The sequence below is a fragment of the Numida meleagris genome, chromosome 1 (genome assembly GCF_002078875.1).
Source record: "Numida meleagris isolate 19003 breed g44 Domestic line chromosome 1, NumMel1.0, whole genome shotgun sequence".
In the NCBI taxonomy this organism is placed as follows: Eukaryota; Metazoa; Chordata; class Aves; order Galliformes; family Numididae; genus Numida; species Numida meleagris.
Window position 1 is genome coordinate 56870006 of NC_034409.1, and position 24826 is coordinate 56894831.

Consider the following 24826-nt stretch of genomic DNA (forward strand, 5'->3'; position numbering starts at 1 on the left):
GCAGGGTGCCTGTGTTGAGGAGGAACTGGACACTTGCAGAGCAGCAGCTTTCTAGGGCTGTACATTGTCATTAATTGTGATGCTTTTGTAGCCAAATGAGGAACGTGTTCCTTTGGAAAGAAGGGTACTCCATGCTGCTCATTGGTATTCAGAAAGCACTGCAAATGCTACTGTGCAGTCATTTGTTATGCAAAAGACCCTGTGTAAGTTGGTATAGCGTGATATGTCCATAATGACTTCCTTTTGACAGATGCCACCTATTCCTTTTGTTAGCTTTTAGGCCACACTGAAAATGCAACCCACATCCCACTATAGAACAAAGCAGGAACTTTGTTTTTTTCTTTTTTCTTTCTTTTTTTTTTTTTTGAATCTGCAAATGCTCTGCAATAAGCAGAATTAATGCGAGTTTTTAAAAAAATAAAAGAAATTAATGAACTGGGCTTTAGTCAGTAAATACATCTGCAGACTGCACTGTTTTCTGTGCTGAGATCTCCAATCCAGTGAGCTGTTTGCAACTTTCAGACAGCGAAGGGGAGGTAGGAAGATGGGGAAAAATCAAGGGCTTGAGCATTATTTTCAGTGCATAACAAAAAGGTGGTTCTTTTCTTTCTGAATGATACGTGCTGTATTTGCTTCCTCACATGGGAATGACATGAAACTGAGTGTATGCCTTCATGTCTGGGTACTCTGATACATGGGACTCCTAGAGAATGAAGCTTTGGGCAGGAAATGTTAACTGGAAACATTCTTAAATGGAAAATTAAATTTTCAGCTAAGTAAAGCAGTTTTCCTGATAAGCGATCGCTGTTTTCCACAATAAATTCTAATTCTACCTTTAGCTTTTTTTTCTGGACAGAAAAAAAATACAAACTGGTGGTGATGCATACATGCAGTTCAGCAGGTATGAGAGAAAAGGATTTTCCTTTGGGTTCTTTCTCCTTGTGTGACAGCCATGCAATGCCTGCCTGCATTTTGTATGTCTGGGCTGTGTGACTGGCCTCTACTTCACAGCCTAAACTGTAGCCAGGGACTCCTGGGAGGCAGCATTTCTTATCTGGAAATTTATGTGGAAAACAAAATAGAGTTTTTTTACTAAAAGGAAGTACTCCTCAGCCAATTATAAGAATAAGTCATGTGAGGGACTCTGACCTTTGGAAAGGTGACCATGCCGATTTTGCAGTTTTCCCAGACTCCGTAAGTCAGCGTGAGAGAGTGAGAGGCTGGAAGTCAAAAGCCATGGCAACCGTGCAAGCTGAGGTTTAACCAACTAATGGCCTTTCCCACTTCCAGAAATGCATCCACCTACGAAGTTTCGTCCTCTCAGTCCATCAGCTCGCCTCAGCGGTCGAAACGAGTGAAGGAAAACACGCCTCCTCGCTGTGCCATGGTGCACAACAGCCCTGCCTGCAGCACTGCCGTCACCTGCGGCTGGGGTGACATGGCCACCAGCACCACGCGGGAGCGGCAGCGGCAGCCGATAATCATTCCCGACACCCCTAGCCCCGCAGTGAGCGTCATCACTATCAGCAGCGACACCGATGAAGAGGAGGAGCAGAAGCATGCACCCACCAGGTGAGCAGCAGCTCTGCTCTTCTCTTCTCTCTGTGGGTGAGAAAAAGAGGCAGAGGAATGCTGTAGGTCTCAGGAGTTGCCGTAGGGTCCCAGGGGCTATGGTTGGGTCTCGGCACCCAGGTCATCTTTAGTTTGGGAGGAAAGGTGATGGAGATGCCAAGGTTCTAGCAGAGGACTTTGCTGAGCTAGCTGACGTTCCCCATCGCTCTGTATGTTTGCTGTGTATTTTGGAGAAGTGTCGTCGTCTCTCTGTTCCATAGTTTCTCATCTCTAAGAGGAAATAATGGTTTTCTCTATTTTGAAGGACTGTTCAAAGGAGACTTTAGAAGATCTATGATAATGAGCCTTTTGAGTCAGATAGCTATTTAAAACAAAGACAATAAGAAAGGTTTGGAAGGAAAGCAGCTTGAAACAGCCTTTTCCTAAGTAATCCAAGCTGAGCATTAAATGATACCTTCCATACCTCATATTTTCCATTAAAAAGGGCATGAAAACAGTTAAGGTTTGTGTTCTAAATGCTCAGTAAGAGTAAATACATTTACACGAGGGTTGCTCAGCTCTGAACATATTTCCAAAACATCCCAGGACCGCTGTCATAGAAGTGGCAGAAATTGATGGCTTTCTGACTGGCTGCAGAGAGGCACAGATGAGGCTATAAAGACTGCGGTGACAGAGTTTGCTCCTCAGAGAATTATTTCACCCAAATAAACAGTGCAGCACAGGGCAGCTGCCACTGCTGATCATCTACTGTGGATGAGAGAGGACTGCATTTTCCAGGAGCGTCTTTTCAGCACCTTTGATCACATGCAGGCACTCTAAGTTCTCTATCCGATGCCAGTCAGGGGACATCACTCTGTTTTATAAGTTGTAGAGAAGTAGCTGTGCAAACAGCTGAATAATCATACCATCTTTATGCTGGTAACTGAGCTGGGAGTTTTTTAACCTTCTCCCTCCAGTACTGCCAGGAGAATTATTATTTCTTATTTAGGACATGCTCCATGGCAGATTTTACTTTAATCATTGGAGATAGATATCTATATCTCTGCATCTCTGCGCTGCGGTGATAAGTGGAATGCTGCAGATGCGCACAGAACAGATGAGATGCATTTGGCCTCAAGGAGCTAAGAATCTGTAAAGATCCATTCAGATCAGGTGTCTAGAGCCACAGTTTCAACCTACCCCTCATCAGCCACCTCTGCTTTCCTTTCCCCTTCTCCCTACCAGTGAACTCCACTAGGCAGAGATTGCTCAGCGCATCTCAAATTTAAGCTCACCAATAATGAAATGATTATCATGGGGAATTGATCACAGGACAGCATCACATATTTCACCTTAAAAAGAAAAAAAAATTCCTTAGTTTGGTGGAAGAAAGTATATTTATTTTTGGAAAGGGTTAGATGAAGGTCAGAGTGGAAATCAGGACTAGAAATAAAGGAGCCCCCTAAATAAGGAGTCCCCTTTTCTAGGACTTGTACAGGAAAAGAACAAGATAAGAGCTGCTGAAAACAAAGGTTGTGAAGCTAGGCAACATGAAGAAGGCAGATATTTGTCTCAAGAGTTAGGGAAGCTATTTGCAACACCATGGTGCTGTGGTCCCAGGCTTTGAGAGATCATGTACAAGTACTTATATTTACCACCCGGGTATCGTCTTGAACCTGGAGTGAGGTGGAGGGAAGAGCTACGATCCTGTGGCCACCTAGCCCTACAGTTGTCTCTTCCACCTCAACTTGGCTGCCATCTGATCAGTTGCTTCACTCAGCACCTCTCCAGGGAGAGAGACAGAACAAAGTTCTGGAGAATGTCTGGAAATCAAGTTGGGAGTTTAGGGTATTTAAATGTTTGGCCAAGGTCTGGCTGGGGGGCTAGGAAACTGGTCCTGGGAGCCAGACTCACATAAACAAACTGGCTTTCATATGACTAACACATATTCAGGACATGTTCCTGCCTAGGATGAGATCCCTGACTACTTTCTGTGTCCAGTTGGCATACCTACACAGAGTGCCAGGACTACAGCATTCCTGGAAGGCCAAAGCTAAAGAGTTAGATTTAATTCTTAAGCAACATAGAGACATTTTGCATGGACATGGGCAATTCCAGAGTCAGTAAGGTAGTCTGTGTAGATATAACCAGAGCAAGTGGAGAGTTAGGGGCAGAGACACAGACAAAAAACAGCATGTCCAGAATGAGAATTTTGGATTGAAGTCTCAAGGAGAGTGAAATCAACTTGCTCAGAGCCTTTTGATCTGGGTAGAGCCAAGACCAGATGCTCAGCCAGAGTAAAAGTGACTAGCTTTCAGTCAAGGAAGCTGTGTCAGCATTTAATGCCAATAAACCTTGCCCCTGCGAAAGATGAGTTTGTTTGTTTGTTTGTTTTCCATTGAAAATGGAAAAATCATTTAGGAAAGCACCTCCTAGTTTTTTTTACATGTTTCTTGTTTACAAGAAAATGGGAGTGGCAGTGAGGCACATACTTTATGGTAATAGGTGCCCAAACATTCAGGATCTGCAACTGAGTCTAAAATGAAACTGTGCAAATAAAGTGTTGTCTCACCCATATTTATGCAAATATTATGCTGTTGGGCAATAGCTGTGGTATGGGGGTGAAAAGTAAGGAATAACTTGAAACATACTCTGAGTGACACCCTAACAATACTATCTTTCCTGGATTAGGGTAGAGAAATAGTATGGCGGTTGATAAGTCAGAGTTAACAGCCTGATCCCATCTTGTTGACAGCAGTGGTATCTTTGCATTAACTTCACTGAAGTTGGATCCACTCCTGAATTTGCTGTAGCAGTTCCTTCTCTTATTTCCTGTGGGGTTACAAATTTCTCTTTGACCCACGAGACTAAAATGTTTGCTTTACTGATTGCTCAGTGAAGAGAGATGAAAGCTACTTGTGGCTGTGAGAAGTAAGAGATCGTTCAACGATGTGAGAGTTTGTAATCTCAGTTTAAAAAAGATGGGTAATGCTGATAAAACATGATCCTGCTGTAGCGGTTTGGATTTAGTCTGACAGGAAAGCCTTTCTGTATTACCAGAGTAATACCAGAGAGCTTTTCTAGTACAGGACAAGCAACTTCTTTTTATTGTCAAAAGAAAAATGTGAAGAATTCTGTGTGATACGGGCAGAATTTTCCTTTACCTAATGAAAAATGCAGATGTTCAAGTAGAGTGTTGAGGCAATACCAGACGGCAGTGCAGGCAGGCCAGCATTTTACTTGTTCTTTGCTCACCTGTATTTTGCACTGATGATGAATATAGTTTGTTTTAATCTTCTTAAAATCAATAGTCATCTGAAAATGTTGCAGTTTCGTTGTTTGAAGATGCTGAGGAGGTGGTGCAAGATGGGCTCTGGGGGACCTGCTCAGTGGAGCCTTGTCAAAGGGGGCCATCTACTGGGCCCCGTCCCTATGCCCAGACAGAAATTACAGAGAAGAGACCTAGGGTACTTCTCTGCTGTTCACTCTGCTGCTGGTATTATAAATAACATCTCTTCAGCTTGGCTTTCCATCACAGTAATCGGTGTCTTCCTAGGCAAGAAAGCTGACCGAAGCTATTTTGTAGGCAGACGTAGTACCAGCCTCATTGGCCATCTTCACTGCCACAGAATTCTTGCAAGGTTGTTTTTTCTTTCCTTTTCCTTAAGATCGTAAACTATACAACAAGGTCTCTGTGTGAGTCTTACAACTGAGAGGGAGCTGATGTGAGTTGTTATTTGCGTTGTTTCCATTATTGCAATTGTGGTAGAGCGTACTTCGGAGGGCATTCGTTCCCCTTACACGCAGAAATTGCTGGCAGGCACAAACCAGGTGTTTTTGCCAACTTGCTGATGTGTATGTGAGGGTCAAAATACCGCTTGGAGTTCACTGTTGACATCTAGCCTATTGTGGCTATGTTATGCTGTGCATGATAATGGACTGACTCTGCATAGCAATATGTTGACTAACCGTGATCATCTGGTAAAAAGATTGCTGCCTTCCATCTCCAGAAGACACATCAACATGCAGCTAATGCCTAAAATAACAGAGATAGACAGTAGCACTCTCAGCAAACCATCAGCAGCAGGACCTTTACAACCTGCTAAGCAATTCAGTATATTTGACTTATAATAATTAAATGGCCTCAGTGTAGTACTTGATAAATACTTCATACCATCACAAAGAAAGTGAGAGCATATTAACAGGTCGGGAAAGAGACTGAGCTTCGCAGAGAGGGGTATGTTCTCAACACTGAGCTATGCATGGCATAAGATCTCAATGTGAAGAGAGAGATTGCAGTGGTGGTGTGAGTTTTTGTTGGCTGACTCCATGCTTTCTTAGAATAGATGGATTATTCTGGAGCAGCAAACTCAAAAGTTTCATATTCTAAAGTTTTCAGAGAACTGGAAGGAAATTTGCGTGATGAAAAGCTAACGTACTGTGGTGTACTTGCACACCAATTCAGAGGTGTGGCTGTGGGACAGCCGCCTTCTCTCTCCGAAAAAGAAGGCCAAGAGGGACCTTGAGAGCCAAAAGCCTCTGCTGCTGTAGCTTCAGCTGCCCTGAAGGGCTTGCAACTCTGCTTGTGAACCACACACTGAAGACTGCCCCTCCTAGACTCCATTTGTTGTTTTTCTGTGATTCTGGTGGAACTCAAGATTTTCAGAGAAAAAAAGATCCTGTTTGTGTAATGCTGTTATATACCAAGCTTTTGTGCTGGGCCTTCAACAAGTAGAAGCCATCTCCTCCTAACTCATTTCCTCTTAACAACTGCTGTTGTCCATGTCCTTCATTACTTAGACGGTGTCCATGTAGGTTTAGCACCTAATTCAGCATCTTCTTTTCCTTGATTTCCTCCCACATTTCATTCTCAACATCTGCCTTTGGCACCTTTCCGTTAACAGCATCTTGGATGCCCACCTTCATTCCTTGCCCTTTACCTGTGCACGAAGGATCTTCTCTTTCCTCCGCCAGTTTTTCCTTTGGGGTCCTACCTTGCTGTGGGGAATAAGGACCCACGTCCTTCTCTCCACTGTGCACTGTGCACTCACAAGGGTGATATATGCTAGAGAGCTGTCTCCGAGGGTTGCTTCTGCTTTGTGTTGAGGGTGTTCCTTCTCTGTGTCTGCACATTCAATGAATGTGGATTGCTTTGTGTCCAAGTTTGAGCTTAAGTCCTTCAGGACTGAGTGGGAATGGGCTGCCACTTGTAAACTATTAAGCTTACAAAGCAACGCTTATTTTTCCAGCTGCTGAAAGGGAGGACACAGCTCCTGCCACTAAGGGTTAAAAAGCCTTCATAACTTATTGCTTTTCAGTCTGTGTAGATGGATTTGATGCCACTTTGGTAATCTTTCCCTCTCTCCCTCGTCTGGAAAATTAAAATACACCTACCCACACGAAGCAGGCAGGCACACAAGCTGACCAGGAATGCACGCCGACTCTCAGCGCTACTAAATCATGTGTGCTGCTGCTACTGTGCTTGCAGGAGGGAAAGCAATTACCAGGGTTGGAGTGAGCTTAATAGGAAGGGGGCAAGACTTCTAATAGTATTCTTCTGTGTAAGCACAAACATCCCCAAAAGCTGTAGCTGAGTTATAGGAATACAGGAAGCTTGCTGAGTAGGCACGTGCTGTGTCAACAGGTAAAAGCTCTCAGCCCTGATAGTTTGTGAGCAGGGAAGGCAGTACATCAGCCTGGACCCCACACAGATAACTTCTGCAGTTCTGCAAGGTGGGGAGAGGACCTGAGTCTTCAGAGGGAGCTGAAAGAAGCGCGGTTGTCGGTTAGCAAGGATTTGAGAAGGGGGAATGCTAGCTCTTCTGGGCTGAATTTTCAAAAGCCCTGTTTCAGCTTAATGTGTATCTTTAAGCCTGTGAATCAACTGATTTTCAGCATGAGTTGGGCCTTTGATGCTTTTGAAATTCCCACCCTTAATCTCTCAGGCAGGCTGTGGTACAGCAGGTGCCTAACTCCAAGCGTGTGAATAGTCCCGACTGACTTCTCTGCATTCTCTAACATTAACTGCAGTTGCTTCCTTTCCTAAAGAAAAAAAAATCTGACTGCTTTCAGTGGAACTCCTCTTGCACTTGAAATGATGCAGCCTGCTGAATCAAAAGGCTAATCACTTTGGCCCCAATCCTGCAAATATTTACCCATGTGCTTTAGCTCCATTACCGGGAATAGTCCAGCTGACTTCAGTGGAACGACACATATTAGTTGTGCTAAGCACTTGTGTAAGTTCTGGCAGGACCATAACTCAGGTCCTTCTCAGGTTTTCATCCATGAAATGAGCTTAATATCCTGGTTTGGGTTTGGGGTCACTTGTTTAACCAAAGATTTTCTTCTTGTAACCAAGGAGCTGAAATATTTTGAAGGAGAAAACTCCTCATGGCGCCTGCTTTGGCAAACCTTCAGTCAAGTTGGTGAAAAATCATGCCCATTCTAAAACAATAAATATCACAGATTTCACAGAAAAAATGCCCTTCCAATTCTACAACTCAGCCTTTCCCATGTCAAGTATCAGCTGAGAGCAAGTATTTCCAGTTCAGTAGCTCAGCCCCTTTTGTAAGGAAGGGACTGTAAAAGAATAGCTAGACCTTATCAGTTGTCAGAAAACTCTTTAGTGACTTGATTTTTCTTTATAAAATGTAATAACTGTCAGAGGTAGAGAATATATCTCTCTTCCCAACTGGCAGCCAAGGGTAGCTGCAAAGGGCAAGCAGTGTGGATACTCATAAATGTATGATTACAGGCATTTCTACTGAAGGAGAGAGGAATATTGATGCAATATTAGTCATTTTTATTGGCTTAATATTCTTCTTTTGTAGCACCATATCCAAACTGCTATGTCTTTCTTTGCATAAAGTAGTTATCCATCTAAGATGCCTTGTTGCTCTTTTCATTCCTAATCCAGCACTCCTCAGCTCCTTAAGGAATGCCAGAGTACAAGGGTTCACTGTCATCTACCTTACCCATCAGAAAGGTCCCAGCGCTGCAAGTGCTGCTTTCAGCTTTCAGATTCTTGTGCAACAGCTTCCCCTCCTTCTCCATCTGCCCTGTTTTAAGTGTCAGTGCCTTAGGATAGCTGGGGCCTGTCGTGAGGTATTTTTCCACAGTGCCTAGAACAGCATGATTTTGTGTCCTCTTTGAGCCATGCCAGGACTGTGCCCTTAGCTCAGGAGAAGTTTGTGTGATGGTAACTTGTTTGAGAATGCAGCACTCCGAGGCATTCTTTAATGGGAAAGATAGATGATGGTTACAACTCCTGGTGAGTTGCAGTTTGTGAATGCTATAGGAGAGGCTTTAGGACAGTTGGAGGGAACCCACCATTGATTTTTTAGTACTGTGAAAAGCAATTCAGGCAAAAAAAATGTCCTTGAAAGGAAACTACTTTCAGTATATGCTCTGCCTTTCCCTGGATAAGAAGTGACTCTGAGACTAGAGAACAATTGGCCCCATCACAGACTGGGACCAGATTAATCAGCTCTGACCTGGACTGGACCGGCCAGAGTGAGAGAACAGAAATGACACTCAGTGAAAAGGATCTCTCTCTTCGTAAAGTGTGCGCTCAAGAAGTTAAGAGTTGGATTTCTTTTTCTCCGTGGCATTTCTGTTTCTGTTGGGGCTGTTTCCACCATTAAGCCTAATTACTTAGCTTTTTATGTGCTATCCATTTCTTTTCATCATTTTAAAAACTTCAGTTGCCATAACAACATAATGCAATCAGTGAAACATAGCAGCTATTTTCTGTAGTCAAGGTCTGTGCACTGTCAAGGATGTGAGCCATTTAAGCAAATCTTCGCTATCCCCCTTCCTCCCTCCTCTTCTTTACTCTCTCTTTCTCTCCCTAAACAAGCTCATAACAGGAAGGGGAAACCATCAGGAGTAATTAGACACAATAGCAGAGCAAATCCCAATTGTACTGGTGCAGTCTAGGATAATGAACTTCTAGCACTAATCTTGGAAGAGTTGATGTTCCTTTTTAATCACTTTTTTGATGTCATAGATAGATTAGCTACAGCAGGACCTTGATAATCCATGTGAGAGCCAGGAGACCCAGTGCTTATTTGGAACAGGAAAAGAAAACAAAAAGCTTCTATATGGCGACTCATACTTTGCTCATTTTTTCTTCATTCGTTCCTCAGTTTCAAATTCTTCTTGAAAATATATGCCCACTGTAGTATATTAGTAAATAGAAAAGAGTGTATTTTGTAGATGCATGGGATTTAATCATGAAAATTCGTAACATCTATTATTAAGTCATTGCTGGAAGGCTGGGAGAAACCACCACATTTTTGTGTGGGTGGTGAGACTTGCAACAAAGCATCATATAACTGCTGGGTCTCTACTGCACACGTATATAAAAAGCAGTCCGAAGATAAATCTGGCAGTCTGATTCAGTGCTATTCTAAGCAGTGTGAATATAAGATCTATCCACAATGTCTTACTCACTCCTTGACCTCCACAAAGGCTTCCCTAGAATAGCAATGAGTGAGTTTTGAAGCCCAGGATTCGGCGTAAGCAGCCTCCAACTGGTGAAGGACTGCAGGGTGTGCTTTGCCTTCACAGAGCTTGCCTGCCGTGGGCAGAGTCTTCTGGTGGCTTCCAAGTCGATAGTTCCCCATTCACTGTTTCCATTTGTGTGCTTGTGTTTCAGCACCTTGTCCAAGCAAAGGAAGAACGTCATCAGCTGTGTCACTGTGCATGATTCCCCCTACTCCGATTCCTCCAGCAACAACAGCCCTTACGCCGTGCAACATCGTGCAGGACAGAATAATGGGAACACCTACGACACCAAAGGGGTTCCAGAGACTCACTGCAGTGGGAACCCCCGAACGATCATCGTGCCACCACTGAAAACCCAGGCCAGTGAGGTGTTGGTAGAGTGTGATAGCCTGGCACCAGGTAAATTGCACCTCTTCCGTCAAGAAAATTAGTAAGAAATAAATGATTTATCTTGGAAGAATCTCATTGTTCGGTTTCATTTTGTTTGTTTGTTTGTTTTGTTTTCCAAAGAAACCGTGCTCCTGCCCTGCTCTCAAGTGACACATCTGTTCTTGGGAGCTGTATTGCATTACTTATGTGCCTTGGTACATTCAGGAGTCACGGGGGCAAGTGTTACTCCTAGTTACTTCTGTGCAAACCCAAGAGCAGAATGCAGTCTTTAGCTCAACGTTTGACATGAAAGGCTCCAAAATGAAAGTGTGAACCTTTGCTTCCCTGCCTTCCCATAGGTTTACTTTACAACACATAAGAGATTGAAAACACGTGTGCATTTTCATCCGAACTTATTGACGTTTCTGGGAAGAACGATTCCCAGCATCTTCAGTATGGACTGATGAGGTTTGCTCGTCCAGAGCCTCTGCAATATTAGATAGTATAATGTGTTGAAAAGGGGCTTATGTGGAAGTTTGGCCCAAAGCAATTGGCTTTGCGCTACTTGGCAGTCTTTTCTTTTGATGCACTGCTGGTGAACACGAAGGCTCAGAGGGTGAGCTCCCCACTAGCTCGCTCTCCCTCCCTTCCTACTCACCATGAGGTCAGGTGAGTAGGGCATTTTTATGCTATGCACAGTATACTTTCCTTCCTCTCTTTGGGATTTGTACCTGCATCGTACAGTTCTACTGGCAGAACAGTTTCTCACACTTCTGAAGGATCTTTAGAGCCTTCTCCAGGCCCAGTTTGGGGTCCAGATATCGAGTCTGCTTGTCTGCCTCTAGGATGACAGTCTGGTTTGAGTATAAGAAGCACTGCTGAGGTATCTCTTAAGAGAAACCATTTTCTTATCCTGCTTCTGTTTTATGTCTCCTCCTCAAAGCCACTCTGGAGGAGACTCGGTGAGGAAAAGGTAGGGTGAGCAATTAAAGAATGTGATATAAGCTACAAATGTGTTTCCTTTCCTGGCACAGTCACCACCAGTCACCACTCATCCTCCTACAAGTCCAAGTCCTCCAGCACCGTGACCTCCACCAGCGGTCACTCTTCAGGGAGCTCGTCTGGAGCCGTTGCCTATAGGCAGCAGCGACCAGGAGCACATTTCCAGCAGCAGCAGCCTCTTAATCTAAGCCAGGTAAGTCAATCGAGACAGATTTTGGTGGTGCATCACCCAGCTGCAACCCACTGCTCCTCCAGTGTGGGCTGTCCTGTTCTAACCTAGTGGTAGTTGGGCCTCATGTTGAGTTGGATGGACTCGTTTCAGCTTCATTGCAGAGCTTGATCTTCTAGCTCTGGCAGCAGAGGCAGTGCAGGTCCCAGCTGTGAGTGGGCTGGCAGTATTCTTAACATGTTTGGAATCAGATGATCTAAGAATGTGAGTGGGAATAATGTAAGAGAGTGCAGTAGCTCAGACACAAAGGAGCGAAACAGGATCATGTAGGAAAGACTAAAGTCTCTGTAGCTATAGGTAAGCATAGGGAGAGTATCTTTTGAGGGAAGTCCCTGTCAGACGTGACAAGGCAAAATTGAGCCTCTAAGCATAAACATGACCTCTTGTCACGTAACGAGTTTGATCCATTCCATGATAAATCTGGGCGGAGATCTGGACAAAATCTCATTGCCTGGCATCAGGAAGTTCTCAAGATGTTTCATGGTCTGTGATCAAAACGCCCCTGGAGCTTCATTAAATAATGCCCTTTTCATGGACTGCACCCGAGGCCTCTCTCTTACCTGAGGTGAGGTGATGAGTAGGGAAGTTACAGCAGTTACCAGCGTTTCCAGAGGAGAATGTCTGGAGAGCTCAGAGGACAGTGCCTGTTTGCTTCCAGAGCAGAACTGGTTTAAACAAAATAATTTGTAGGAGAAAAATGTCCCCTCCCCTGAAAATGTACTTGAAAATTTGAACTAGATTGAAATAAAAGTGAGTAAAAATGGAGGAAGTGGGAGAGATGCTATTTCCAAGAGTAGAGGAGAGGTGTGGCTGCCACATTTTAAAACAATGACAGCACAGGGAGCGCTTAAAAGAATGAAAAGAGATGGAAAACTAGAAGGAAATAACATGGAGTGCTGCCCTTCCTGCCTTCTAATTCCTACTTTTTTGGTTTTTTATTATTCTCGCTACACATACTTACAAATGACTGGTAGAATTCCATGGCATTGTTGTGCAATGCAATGCAAAAAAAAAATGCAAACAACTGAGGAAATCTCTGAAAAAGTACATTGTTCCTGTCCCACTGCAAGAAGTTGCCTGTGCTAAACTAATTACGGCTGATTAGATGAGGGTGTCAGGCACCTGCAGGATCTGATCGAGCAGAGGGTTTTATCTTTAAAAAATAAAGTAGTTATTTTACTTATCCTGGAAATGATAACCTCAAAGACCCAAACTGAACAAAAATAAATTGCCTGTTCCAGGCGTAGCTGGGTGATTTAATTCCCCTGAGATATCTGTGCACTGTATTATATCATCAGAGAGTTCAGTAACGAAAGCTGTGTGTCATGCGAGTGACTGGAGATGTGGAAGTGTTCTTAGGACCCAAGGATCTGAGGTTGGGTCTCCATGGGAGCTGTGTCAGCAGGTTGTGGCTCACAGCGGGGAATTCTGCTCTCCGTTTGGGGGCCATTGTGGTGAACATATAAGGCTACAGAGTCTCTCTAGGCTTGGGAGGGACCCTTTGCCATCACCTGTTTCCAAGGGAAGATTGTGGTGATGCTGAGGGTGTCAGGAGAAGAGCCGGGGACTTTCCTGATGCCGTCCCGGTTTCACAGGGAGGCCCCCAGGCACCACTGAGGATGTAAAGAGCCGTCTCTTGTCTTGTAACCGGTTATCACTATTGCTGTCTTTATCCAGGCCCAGCAGCACATCACGACTGATCGCACAGGGAGTCACCGGAGACAGCAAGCCTACATCACTCCAACGATAGCTCAGGCCCCGTACTCTTTCCCGCACAATAGTCCCAGCCACGGTACAGTTCATCCTCACTTGGCCGCGGCTGCCGCTGCTCACCTGCCCACCCAACCCCACCTCTACACATACACCACCCCGGCCGCCCTGGGCTCCACGGGCACCGTCGCGCACCTGGTGGCCTCCCAAGGGTCTGCACGGCATGCCGTGCAGCACACCACCTACCCCGCCAGCATCGTCCACCAAGTCCCCGTCAGCATGGGCCCGCGGGTTCTGCCCTCGCCCACCATCCACCCGAGTCAGTACCAGGCTCAGTTTGCCCATCAGACCTATATCAGTGCTTCTCCAGCCTCCACAGTCTACACTGGATACCCACTGAGCCCCACCAAGGTCAACCAGTACCCTTACATCTAAACACTGGAATAAGGAGCAAGAGACGCGCCCGCCGCGGGGGAGTGAGGCGGCTGCTTTTGTACTGAAGAACATGACAAATAACAATGCAATGGGAGGCTCGCGGGAAACTTGAACGAAGGAGACTTTCAGGAAGAAACGAGAAAGAGGAAAGAAAGGGGAGAACCAATTCTACACTTTTTATTTAAAAAAAAAAAAAAGAAAATGGAAAAAAAGAACAGAAAAAATATAAAACCACAAAAAAAAAACCCAACCATTCTGCACCAAACTAGAGAGAGAGAGAAGCAGAAGGACCCTCCAGCGGGTCCTGTGTTTTGAAGAACTTCACCAATAGACTTTTAAAGGTTATTTTCATCCAATAGTGAGCTACATTTAGAAATTTGTTGTCCAGAACACCTAAAATAAAATCCATTAGGCATTTAATCCAGTTGGTATATGGATTGGGGATTTATCCAGCATTTCAAAGGGTTTTGCCCCATTTTTGGCTGTGGTCTCTTTATCCCAAAGCTGACATGAGGCTTTGGGGATATTCTGGAAATAGAAAATGGCTAAAGGAGGCTGAGGGAGAAGGAGGAAATGCTGTCTCAGTGCTCTTAAATTCTGATCTAACGCCGATTTGCTTAAAGATATGTGGGCAAAACAGGCCACACAGCGCTGGTTGAGATCAGAAGCAATGGGGTTGTTTTTTTTCCCTTTCCTCGAACACTGGATAAATCCCTGAGAAATGCTGTTCCTAAATGAGATTTCTAATAATGTATGTTGGATTTCAGTTTTGTTTTATTTTGTTTTCTTTGGAAGTTTTCCTTTTAATCCCTAGCCGTTTTAGTATAGGAGGAGACATTTTAGCTGCCCCCGGTAGAATGTAGCACTCTACAGGTCATACACCCTTTTTACTCTTTTGTGTTGAACTTCAACGATACCAATAGATTATTCCTCAATGTGATTGCACAAAGAAAAGTGATATAACATAGGCATGTAAGAAATGTGATTGTCCAGGTATGTATGTACATGTGTGCGTGTGTGTGTGCAGATGCTGCCTTCTCTCTGTGGTGTGTTCCTCAGCACAGCCATTACAGCTGTCACAGTCTTAGTTTTACATCATTCCCTCGTAGTGCCTTACCGAACTACAGATGCGGTTTAAGGGTTTACTTCCACTGGTACTCCTAGAAACTGACTGAGGCTAGTCGGAATTTAATCTCAGCTCTTTTTTCTTTTTGGGTTGTTATTGCTGATTTTCTTCTGGTGGTGGTGTTTTTTTTCCCACGTTGTCGATCTTAGCTCACTTGGCATGGTGTTGGGGAGGCTCGTCGGGGCTGGAAGCGCGTGTATCGGGGTGTTTCCTCTAGCACTGGATGGGCTGGAAGGGACCAGGTTGCTGTGAGAGCCAGCATGCTTCCCAGAGGGTCCGAAGGTGTGTTTGTGGATTGGCCTCTTTCTTTTCCTGTTGGAAGAACAGCTTTCCTCCCCTAAAACTGAATCCTCATGCTGCTTGCTGATGGTAGAGTAGGACAGAGTCCTCCTGATTCGTCAGGCTGTCCTGGTTGTGTGTTTGAAATGGGAGCAACACTTTAGCCCATGGGAGGGGGCAACAGCAACTGTTGTCAACAGCTCTCACTAAATCTGTTAATGGGAGGTGGTCAGGAACTGGCTAAATTGGGGTCCCAGAGCAAGCATGGCAAAATCCGGTTGAGGGATTCAAACTCAGGTTCCATAAGTGATGGAGTATTGAGAGTCATTGGGCCTTACCCACTGTAACATAGTTGTGGCAGGATGCATTTCCCTTCCTCCCCCTAAACTCACTCTGGAAGATTTCCTGCAATTGGATGTCCCTAGAGCCGGGAACACATTGTATGTGGGTCCTCCACACTGAGGAGCAAGGAGCAGGGGAAGTTTTGCTGGTAACAGCAGTTGCACTGCTACACTGGGATTTAGAAGTGTCTCTGGAGTACTCTTGTATATGGAAGGGCTTGGGAGGAAGGAGATAAGAGAGTTTGATAGAAAGTTTCTGTGAAAGCTGAAGTCTACGTGGCTGCTCAGTTCCACTCCTCGTTTCCCAGTAACTAGAGCATGAAGTGTGTAAGTGTTTCACAAGATGCAGGCTCTCTGGCATAGTGGTGATGGATGGGTTCCCTGGCAGCGATAGGGAAGGAGTTTCTTTCAGGAAGGGAAAGCTGACAGAAAGACGGGCGCAAATGCATTGTCTTGTGGTGAGTGCTCGGCTGGCCTGGTAGAGGGGATCCTGCTGCGCACAGATGGGGCAACAAGACTGTTGCCTTCTGGCAAACCACCAAATAACCTCCCCAGTTGCCAGCTCTGATTCCTGGGCTGTCCTTGCACAGTTTTCTTTTCCTGCCTGTCCTTCATTCCAGCTCAATATACTGTAGATGAGGATGCGATCTCCCAGCAGTCTGTGCACCTTACACCTTCCTTTGGAAATACAACGCATCCCCTTTCATCTGGGGCAGAAAAATAATTCCCCGTTCTCTTTCTGAAATTCTGTTGCATTCCTCTCCTGTCCCACCGGTTCAGGAATGAGAGCGTCATGCTGCTTGTGTCATGAAAAGGAAAGATAATGTTATTTTATTGTATGGTTGTTATGATTATTGTTATTATTTTATTGTTATTATATTTTACTCTGGGTTTTAATTGCACACGCATTCCTTAATCTTTGTGTTATTTTTTTTCTCTTAGTATTGTTGTTAATTTTATGTCCCTTCATCAGTGGCATCAGAAGGGTTGCTGTGTTTGTGAACGCAGCAGGAGGAAGGGGAAACAAGGTTGTCCTGAGAATGAAATTGCAGGGGGAGAGTGCGGCTCTGTGAGACAGCCTGGAGGGGCAGGAGGTGTCCTCCACTCCCCATCTGCGTTTCAGAAGTCCAGAAACATTCATTCAGAGGCCAAAACCAAACAGCAGCTAACTTAACAATCTGTCAGGGGAGCTGGATTAAAGGCAGGTGGGGACCTTGGGCCTTAGGATCTAGCTCACGATCACTTTGTTTGATAGGACTCTTACATGAGATCAAGACTTCATGTGCTCCACGCCATGATCAGGTGGCCTTTACAATTAACCCAAGGCCACGCTACGTGTTAAGATTGGGTTTTCCCAAAGACAAAAGCAGATAGTTCCCCAGAAGCAGGACTAGCAGAGGAACCACTGTGGAGGAGGGCAGGTGGCTCCCAGTCCCGTCACTGGATGAACAACACTGGTACGCACAGGAGGTTTTTGCTGGGTAAAACATGGCTGCAGAGAGCAGGCTCATTGCCTCTCCTTCTCTCTGAACATTAGTCAGGTGTTCACGGATGCTTGGTTGGCATTTTTTTTTCCCTGATGTAGATTTTTTCTTCTTTTATGATTATTTGTTGTCAAATTTTATTATTAAGCTATTCTAGTCTCTAGAATGTAGGTATTTATGTTTTCAGTTTGCTCTTTTAGAATGGGGGGAAGCAGTGACTGAATTCGAACTCCTTAAAAAATGGTAGGACTTCAGCAGAGACTTAATCATGCACCTGAGTGCTTTGCTAAAGAATAGACTTAAACCCTTCGAGTTAATTACTTGTTTATGCGCTTCTCTGGCTTAGGACTGTTGAAGCATGGAAGGTTGTAATCTGAGTCGCAATCACATTTTAGTTGTATTAACGATATTTTCCCTGTGTACCCATCTGGCCTGCTCTCCCACTTGGGCTTGAATATGATTTCAGGGGTGATGGACAGAGCAGTGTGGCACATGCGGGCAGCGGACACAGCACTTGTTGGAGGAGGTGGCCTGTTGTATTGCCCTTGCTGGAGTCACTGACCTGCCAGCTGTAGGGGTGGGAGAATTGTGGTGAAGGGACACTGGTGGCAAGGGATGAGCACCATGACCATCAAATTGCCATGGTGTTGCAACACTGAGAGTTGTGTTTTCTGGTGGAATGCAGCAACACCTCCTCCCTCACACCCATGCAAAGGTATGGGGTGGAAAAGTGTGGCAGTGGTAGGCACAGGGGAAACCTGATTGGATTAGCAGAGGAAACAAATGCTTTACATGCTATCAGTGCCACATACATAATAACAGCCAGCTTGTTTTGCTTTTTTCCTCTGGGGAGGAAACAGGACTGGCGTGTTTGGGTTGGGTTGGTGCTCTTTGTGTGCGTGGAATGAACTGCATGGAAACTTGAGAGAGGGGGCGAACGTTTAGATGCTGGAAGTGTTACGGATGGCTAGTGGCTGGTACTATGGAAAGGCGGTCCCTTTCCACATCGTCTCATCTTGCTTTCTCCTTGTGTGGGAAGCAGAAAGAAGCACAGACGTTGCCTCTCCTTGGAGGTGGATGTTCAAATTACTGCTGTGAAACAAGAATGTGGAAGGGAGTGGAGAAAACAATTGACCTGAGCAGAATGGGAGACCCAAACAGAAACACTTCCCAGTGCAGATGGGGTCTAATCCAGTCATTTGAGAGAGCAAGTGCAATTGGATCTTCCTCAGCAGAGCTGTGCTTGCTTGCACCAACAAATCAGGCCTCGTCAGATCTCTTTCTCTCTCTAGTGATTTTGTCATACCTGAAACATTCCAAGAAAGAGACACTTCTATTTGACATTTTTCCTTTTTTACACTTCCAAGGGATTATGTAATGCAATTTGGTTTGAAGGAAATTCCTTTTGCAAACTTGAAGGGCAATAAACCCAGCTTTTTCGTTAACCAAAGAAAATTTTTTTTAAAGAGAGAGAGAAAGAGACCCCCACCCAGTACAGAAACCAAACCAAGCCACAGCTGCCAGGCAGCAGCGATGAGCTGTGGAATTGCCTCTTTTGTCTTCTTCTACTTTTTCTCTCTCAAGTTTCTATTGTTATCTCGAGTAGCTAGCTTGATAAACAGAGAAATTCACACTAAATATTGCTGCTATCCTAAACTTTAGGGGATGTCAAAAACTTTATTCGTCTCTCATTATCATTCACCTTAGTTAAGATGCGTCAGTGGCAACAGTGTGGCGTTGAAATTGGGTGCTGCCTGGTGGGAATAAGCTTCTGGTTGCTCTTCGTGCTTCTGTAGCATTTCCTCTGGATTTAGGACGCTGGTTTTGCTCCATGGGCCGGATCCCAAAGAGTGCTACAGTGTGAGGCCTCTGCAGGGCTGGGCACAGGTGCTGGAAATTGTGGTATGTTTTTCCATAGCTTGGCAATCAGCCCATTGGAGAGGCCTGCTGGATGTGGGATGCCTGTACACAGGGTCTGTGTAACTGCTTTTAGCCCAGGGTGGGGAAAATATGGGACAGGAAGGCTTTCCCTTTCCTGCTCATGTAGCCGTTCCTGTCCTATGGAAACATCTGTCCCCAGTGCCTGCCACCTGCCCTGTCACCCCCTTATCCCCAAATCTCTCTAGTGCTCTTGTGACGTGCCCCAAGCACGTGCTCTCCCTGCTTGCCACCTGTGACCTGCTACCACGTGTGCAAGTTGTTCTGCTTGTCCCATGTGTGTGGAGGTGGATCTGTGCCACCAGGCTCCCTACACCACAGCACTGAGGAGGAAGAGGAGAAGGAGGAGGAGGAGAAGTCAGCCCAGCAGCAGAGCAGGCCACGGCTGCATGCCTGGGCTCCAGTCATGGAGTGGTGCTCAGAGCCAGGGTGCCAGCCCTGTGGCAAATGGAGGTGCTGGGGCTGCTGTGGGAGGTGCCATGTTCTCCAGCTGGGCCTCGTGGTGCGCCAGGCCTGGGCAGGCCGCTGAGGCCAACCCAGGTGCTGTGCGGGCCAGAGCTGCCAGCCTGGGGCTCAGTGCTGGAGGTGGCTTCTCCCCAGAGTGGCTGGTGGCCCGTAGGATTTGTGGGTGTGTGTGGCAGCGTGCAGGATGAGGGCTGTGGGAGCCATACTGGGCTCTGCCTGTGCCAAGCGTGGTTGGTGGAAGGATGCGTGTCAGAGCGTTTACAGCGTCAGGAGCGAGATCTGAAGCATGAACTAGCTAGGTTCCTCAGAAGTCTTACGAAGCATACTCGGAGGGTTGGCTTTCTGCATTTCTAGTTTGAAACTCCTGTTTCTCATTTACGGGTTAGCTTTGTCCTTCCAGTTTTAGCAGTGCTGCTATAACAAACTGTTTGTGTGTGTTTGAGGATAAAGTTTCTTTCTTGTTTCTAATCTTTTGCTTATCGTAGTTAATCTAAGAAAGGCAATACTAAAGGTATATTTTTTTTCCAAAAATGATATTTTTTACTGCACTGATAAATATTGTGACATCTCTGTTCTTAACTCTTTCGCCGTGAGGGGAACCGTATGCAGACTCACACAGACCTGTTAATACTTGTGTGTACTTCTGACAGCCAGGGATTCTTTTTTCTTTTATTTTTATTTTTTCCTTTCTTTAGAACAAGGTTTCTTCTTTGAAACAGAAAGCAATGGGGCAACAATGCTCAGAGCAAAGAAAAGCTTATCCCACTTTTAGAACATAGCCAAGGAGTTTTCACAGTGCTGGCGTAGAGTTAACGTTTAATGCCGACGTATTTGATTTGATTTGATTTTTTTCCAGCAAATTGTTTGGAAAGGAATAAGGCAGAAAAGCTTTGGTCTGGAGTTCTGATCAGAAATGTTATCCATCTCTTTCATGGCACCTCCCAGTTTTGTTTTTGTTGTTGTTTTTCCTTTCTTTTTTAAAACTGGCTCGCTGGAGGCTTGCTGCCCTGGGCTCTTGGTCAGCTGGCGGCTGCGGTGCTTGGGGACCACCGGCCCCTTTGGAAGCAAACCCGCCGGCCAGGGCTTTGGGTGCTGGCCCAGCAGAGCACGGGGTACCCTCGGGTTTTTTACGGAAGGATTTAGATACACTTATATTACGCAAACTGTGACCTAATGGCAATAATTACCTCAAATGTGGGCATTCATCCTGGTTTTAGCCTTTCTGAAAACATGTAGCCAGCTTGAACTTTGATTCAAAGACTCTAAACTCTGTATGGGCGGAATAGCGATAAATGCCCACCCTGGTCATTGTTGCTTGAGTGGATTCTGATGACAGTGAATCTTTAAAGAGAGAAAGTTAAACCAAGGAATAGATTACTCTTTTATGTATTTTAATCAATTGTGATGTTAAATGCACATGTAAGTATATATGTTTATAGCTACTGTAAAATGCTTTGGCCTTCTAGAAGATATTTAATGAGTCACATTTTAAACCGATATGAACTGAATAATAGACTGTGGCTACTTAAACAGTTTTCTGGCTACATTTTATAGTTATTACGGTGTTTTATAGTTTACATTTAAACTGGTACTTTTTAAGGGAAATCTTGTGTTTGTAAATGACACCTTCAAAAACTCAATACAGCTGCCTCTTTTTAATTTTGCCCTTTAAAAATGGAAAAGTACAAGTGTGTCTTTAATATGTATATTCTGTTTTGAGATATAACATAGTGTTGGAAAGTCAGTCCAGAGATCAAGTAATCCACTGTATTCCAAAGTCTGGTTGAGAAAACACTCCACCCACTCTGCAGATTTAGCATGTGTAGTCCAACAGATAAGCTGTGTGCGTGCTCATTTAGATTACGTACTTTACTGAACTCCTTAGGTTGAAGCAGGGAGCACAGTACTCCCAAAGTCACTGTTCTTTGTAGGATCCTCATTTGGATGAAGATACCCATGTAAGGAGAATGAAGGATATTCAAAGGAAGGATTGTGTTGTACTGTTGGTAAATCAGCCAAATAATTAATTCCTGAGTTAGTGATTTCCTGTTTTGCTTTGGTTTTGTGTGTGTGTGTGTGTGTGTGTGTGTTTGGTGTGTGACAGCCACTCAGAGGCAGTGCTGTAATTTGGCTTTTGTCTGTTCACCCCGTTATTACAAGCAGTGCTTACCCCCACAGAGACGTTTTGAACCAGTAAACAAAATACAAAGTTCACTGACCATCCCCTTGTCAGCTTTGTTTTCTTAGCCAGCGTCAGTTCTCATCAGCACTGTCTCACTTAGCTGTCTGGCTTGGTCTTTTGTGTTCTGCCACTTGAGTAACCAATGAACACGGTCTAAATGTCTGCTGGGCAAAATGGTACCACTAAGGTCCTGCGTGCCCTCTTCCTCAACCACCGCGTACGGCTGCCCTCGGCACCTGCCTGGCCTCTTCTTCTTGGGGTCAGACCCGCAAGCACCAGCACACTCAAGTGGAGGAGGCAGAGTCCTGTTGAATACTTTCGCTTGCATCTTGTCAGGCAAGAAGGGGTTTCCGCCACTGGCAACGCACATCCCGTAGAATCCACTGGTTACATACGGCGCTGCTGCCCTCAGAAAGGAAGTAACAGGCTTCTGCAGTGCTTCCACATCGCGTGGTTACATACAACACTTCTGGATCTTTTTCCCCCCTTTTATTCCTTCTGCGTTTGATTTTGTATTTTATTTAATTTCAGCTGTGTTCTGTATTCTTCTCAAAATGAGACTTCCATGGATATCCCAGGGCACAACCATTTCAGGTGTAAAAAACGATCCCATCGCATGTTTCACCAACAGAAAAACCAAGGCTTTTTGGGTACCGACTCTACTTGGGCAGAACCAGAACGTAGCCTGTGTCTTTTATACCAAATCCAATTTCTGAAAGGAGCGGAAGTGTAACTAATAGCTTTATTAAAGGAGCGAGAGAGAGAGTGTGAGAGAGGGAGCGAGGCGGAGACAAGAGAGAGGGGTATCTGGGAAGTGGTCGAGGCTAGACTCCGGGGAGTTAAGAGCCAACCAATGGGTGTAACTTTTCTTTTTCCAAATGGTAAAATCCTTCTAAAAGCAGGAGTGGGGGAGCGAAGGGAGCGTTTTGTATCTTTTGACTGCTCGCAGGGCCAGTGCACTCTGGATGGAATGTGAAAGTTAACGAACACTGCACCAAAATTAATAAGGGGGAGAGAGGGGAGGAAAAGCTGTGAAATACGGTCACTGCTGCAAGGGGAGGGATGCCCCTGCCCGGCTCTGCATCTCGAATGGTTCTTTCTCTACAGCATCATCTCAGCCCAGATACCCCACAAAAGCCCTGAGCCGTTGTGTTCCTTCACTGTACGGTTTCTGTAATAAGAGTGTTAATCCATGTTAATCTTTGTGAAAATTATCGTGTGCGACAGTATTTTCCTGTGTACTGCTTCTTTTCCTATGTGAATCGTCCCTTTATTTTTTCTTTGTTTTTCTTTTTCCTTTTTTTTTTTCCTTTTTTTTCTTTCTTTTTTTTTTTCTCCTTTTGGTAAATGCGTCTTCTTTTAAAGAAAAAAAAAATCAACAAAAAAAAAAAAAACTGATGTGTTGTAGACCTCTATGTAACCTATTCCTTAGTCTCATATTATAGGTATGTTATAAGAATGGATATTTTACTTGGCTTTAGAATGTTTTACAAGAAAACTAATTCTTAACCAATCAAGTTCTTGCTACTAAAAAAAAAAAAAAAGAAAATGCTTGTGTTTTTCATCATGACGTTGTGTGCTTCTAATTAATAATCATTTTCGTTGTAGAAAAATGGAGTGAATTTATATTAGTCTTGGAAACTAATAATAGCATTGTAAATTTATGAGATGATTTTAACAGAAAATACATTATAGAAGAATATAGTTATTTTAATTGTAATATTACTAACTGTAGGGTGAGAAAGGAGGTCCCGTTGTGGTGAACTATGTTATAGCTTGTTATTCACGGTTTCTTTTTGATCATTTTTTCGGTCTCTGAGGTGAAACGAGTTATTAATCAGAATTTGTAAACTCACATATGCATATTGTATATGTGTAGAAATGTAATCACACTTTGTCTTGGAATTACATTAAACTGTTTTAAGTCACTGCAAAGTTTGAGTGTCTGCGTGTCTTATCCCTAGGTAAGTTTGGGCCGAATGTTTGGTTATGCTGTTCCTATTTTTAATCTCCCACATCTGTTTGAAAACCGCCGCTAACAATACCATTAATAACAAGTAAGTAGTTTCCTCTCGGAGGTGACACTTAGGTGCGTCAGACCACATTTTTTCCCAGAGCAGGAGAGCATCCACGTTGAACTGCTTGGCTCTGAGCTCCATGGAGCCCATAGGGTCTCGACTTCCACTCCCCTTGGCGCTCTGTCCCTGGCACTCTGCTGGAGGCGTGGGCAGATAGACAGCAGCCAAGTTCTTCTTTGCGTTATGCCCGAGCCCTCCTTGTTCTTTTGTAAAGCTTGTGTATAAAACTGTAAAAAGTGTTTGTCATTCCGCTGTCCAGGTCAGACAAAGTTATTTCTGACTGTTTTTTCCCAGAAGAAGACAAAACTTCTGCAGTTTGAGCAGGGCTGCTTCTGATGGAGCCTCAGATGACTCGCAGGAGGGAGTGAGGATTTCAGCCAGCAGATGGAAGTGTGAGAACGGCCTGGGAGCACCAGACCCCATCAGTGCCCCAGCCCTGCCCTCCAGGCTTCCCAAGCTCTGCAGGTACAGTCATTTCCCAGGTTTCTCTTTGTGTCATTTACCTACATATCCACTTGCAAACACTCCTGAGTTCATCAAATCTAAGCTTTGTAGGAATTTTACTGAAACCCACCTAGGATTTACTGACTAGCAGTAGGCAGGGCCACCTGATCTCCTGCCATGAGCACAGCTAGCTTCAAGGAACCCACCCACTGCTGAAGGTCTTGAGCATCTCCCATGGCTACAGGGCTGAGCGTGAAATCATCTTCCCCTGGGCCACCCCTGAGCTGCCCTTGGGGCTGAAGCAGGGAGGTGGCTCTTGCTGGGGCTACAGGAATGCCCAGGGAGGTGGTGGAGTTCCATTCCAGGAGATGTTCAAGAACCATGTGGCTGTGGCACTGAGGGGCATGGTCAGTGGGCATGGTGGAGGTGGGCTGATGGTTTGACTAGATGACCTTAGTGATATCCTCCAACCTTAATGATTCTATGATTCTATGTATGTGGGCACCTAGGGAGCAGGAGCAGCTGGTGCAAATGAACAGCACCAGGTCTGGGTCCCATCGGCTCTTTCTGAGCCAGAAGGAGTCTGTCCTGCTGCTCTGAGAGCGGTCACCTCAGCAAAACAGCTTCATTCAAGGTGAGGATGGCTCTTACTTAAAATGGAGATGTTGGGGGGGCACAGAGGTGT

At 44.9% G+C, this 24826-nt stretch overlaps 1 protein-coding gene across 6 annotated transcripts in view; it reads left to right on the forward strand.

Annotated features, from left to right (window-relative positions):
- HIPK2 (homeodomain interacting protein kinase 2) overlaps nucleotides 1-23554 on the forward strand; it is a 131863-nt gene extending 108309 nt beyond the window's left edge. For all 6 annotated transcript variants that reach the window (XM_021387824.1, XM_021387837.1, XM_021387848.1 and 3 more), the window contains 4 exons: nucleotides 1291-1572; nucleotides 10211-10458; nucleotides 11463-11623; nucleotides 13337-23554. In XM_021387824.1, the coding sequence (XP_021243499.1) occupies nucleotides 1291-1572; nucleotides 10211-10458; nucleotides 11463-11623; nucleotides 13337-13804 (1159 nt within the window). In that variant the 3' untranslated portion in view covers nucleotides 13805-23554. The remainder of the gene's footprint in view (nucleotides 1-1290; nucleotides 1573-10210; nucleotides 10459-11462; nucleotides 11624-13336) is intronic.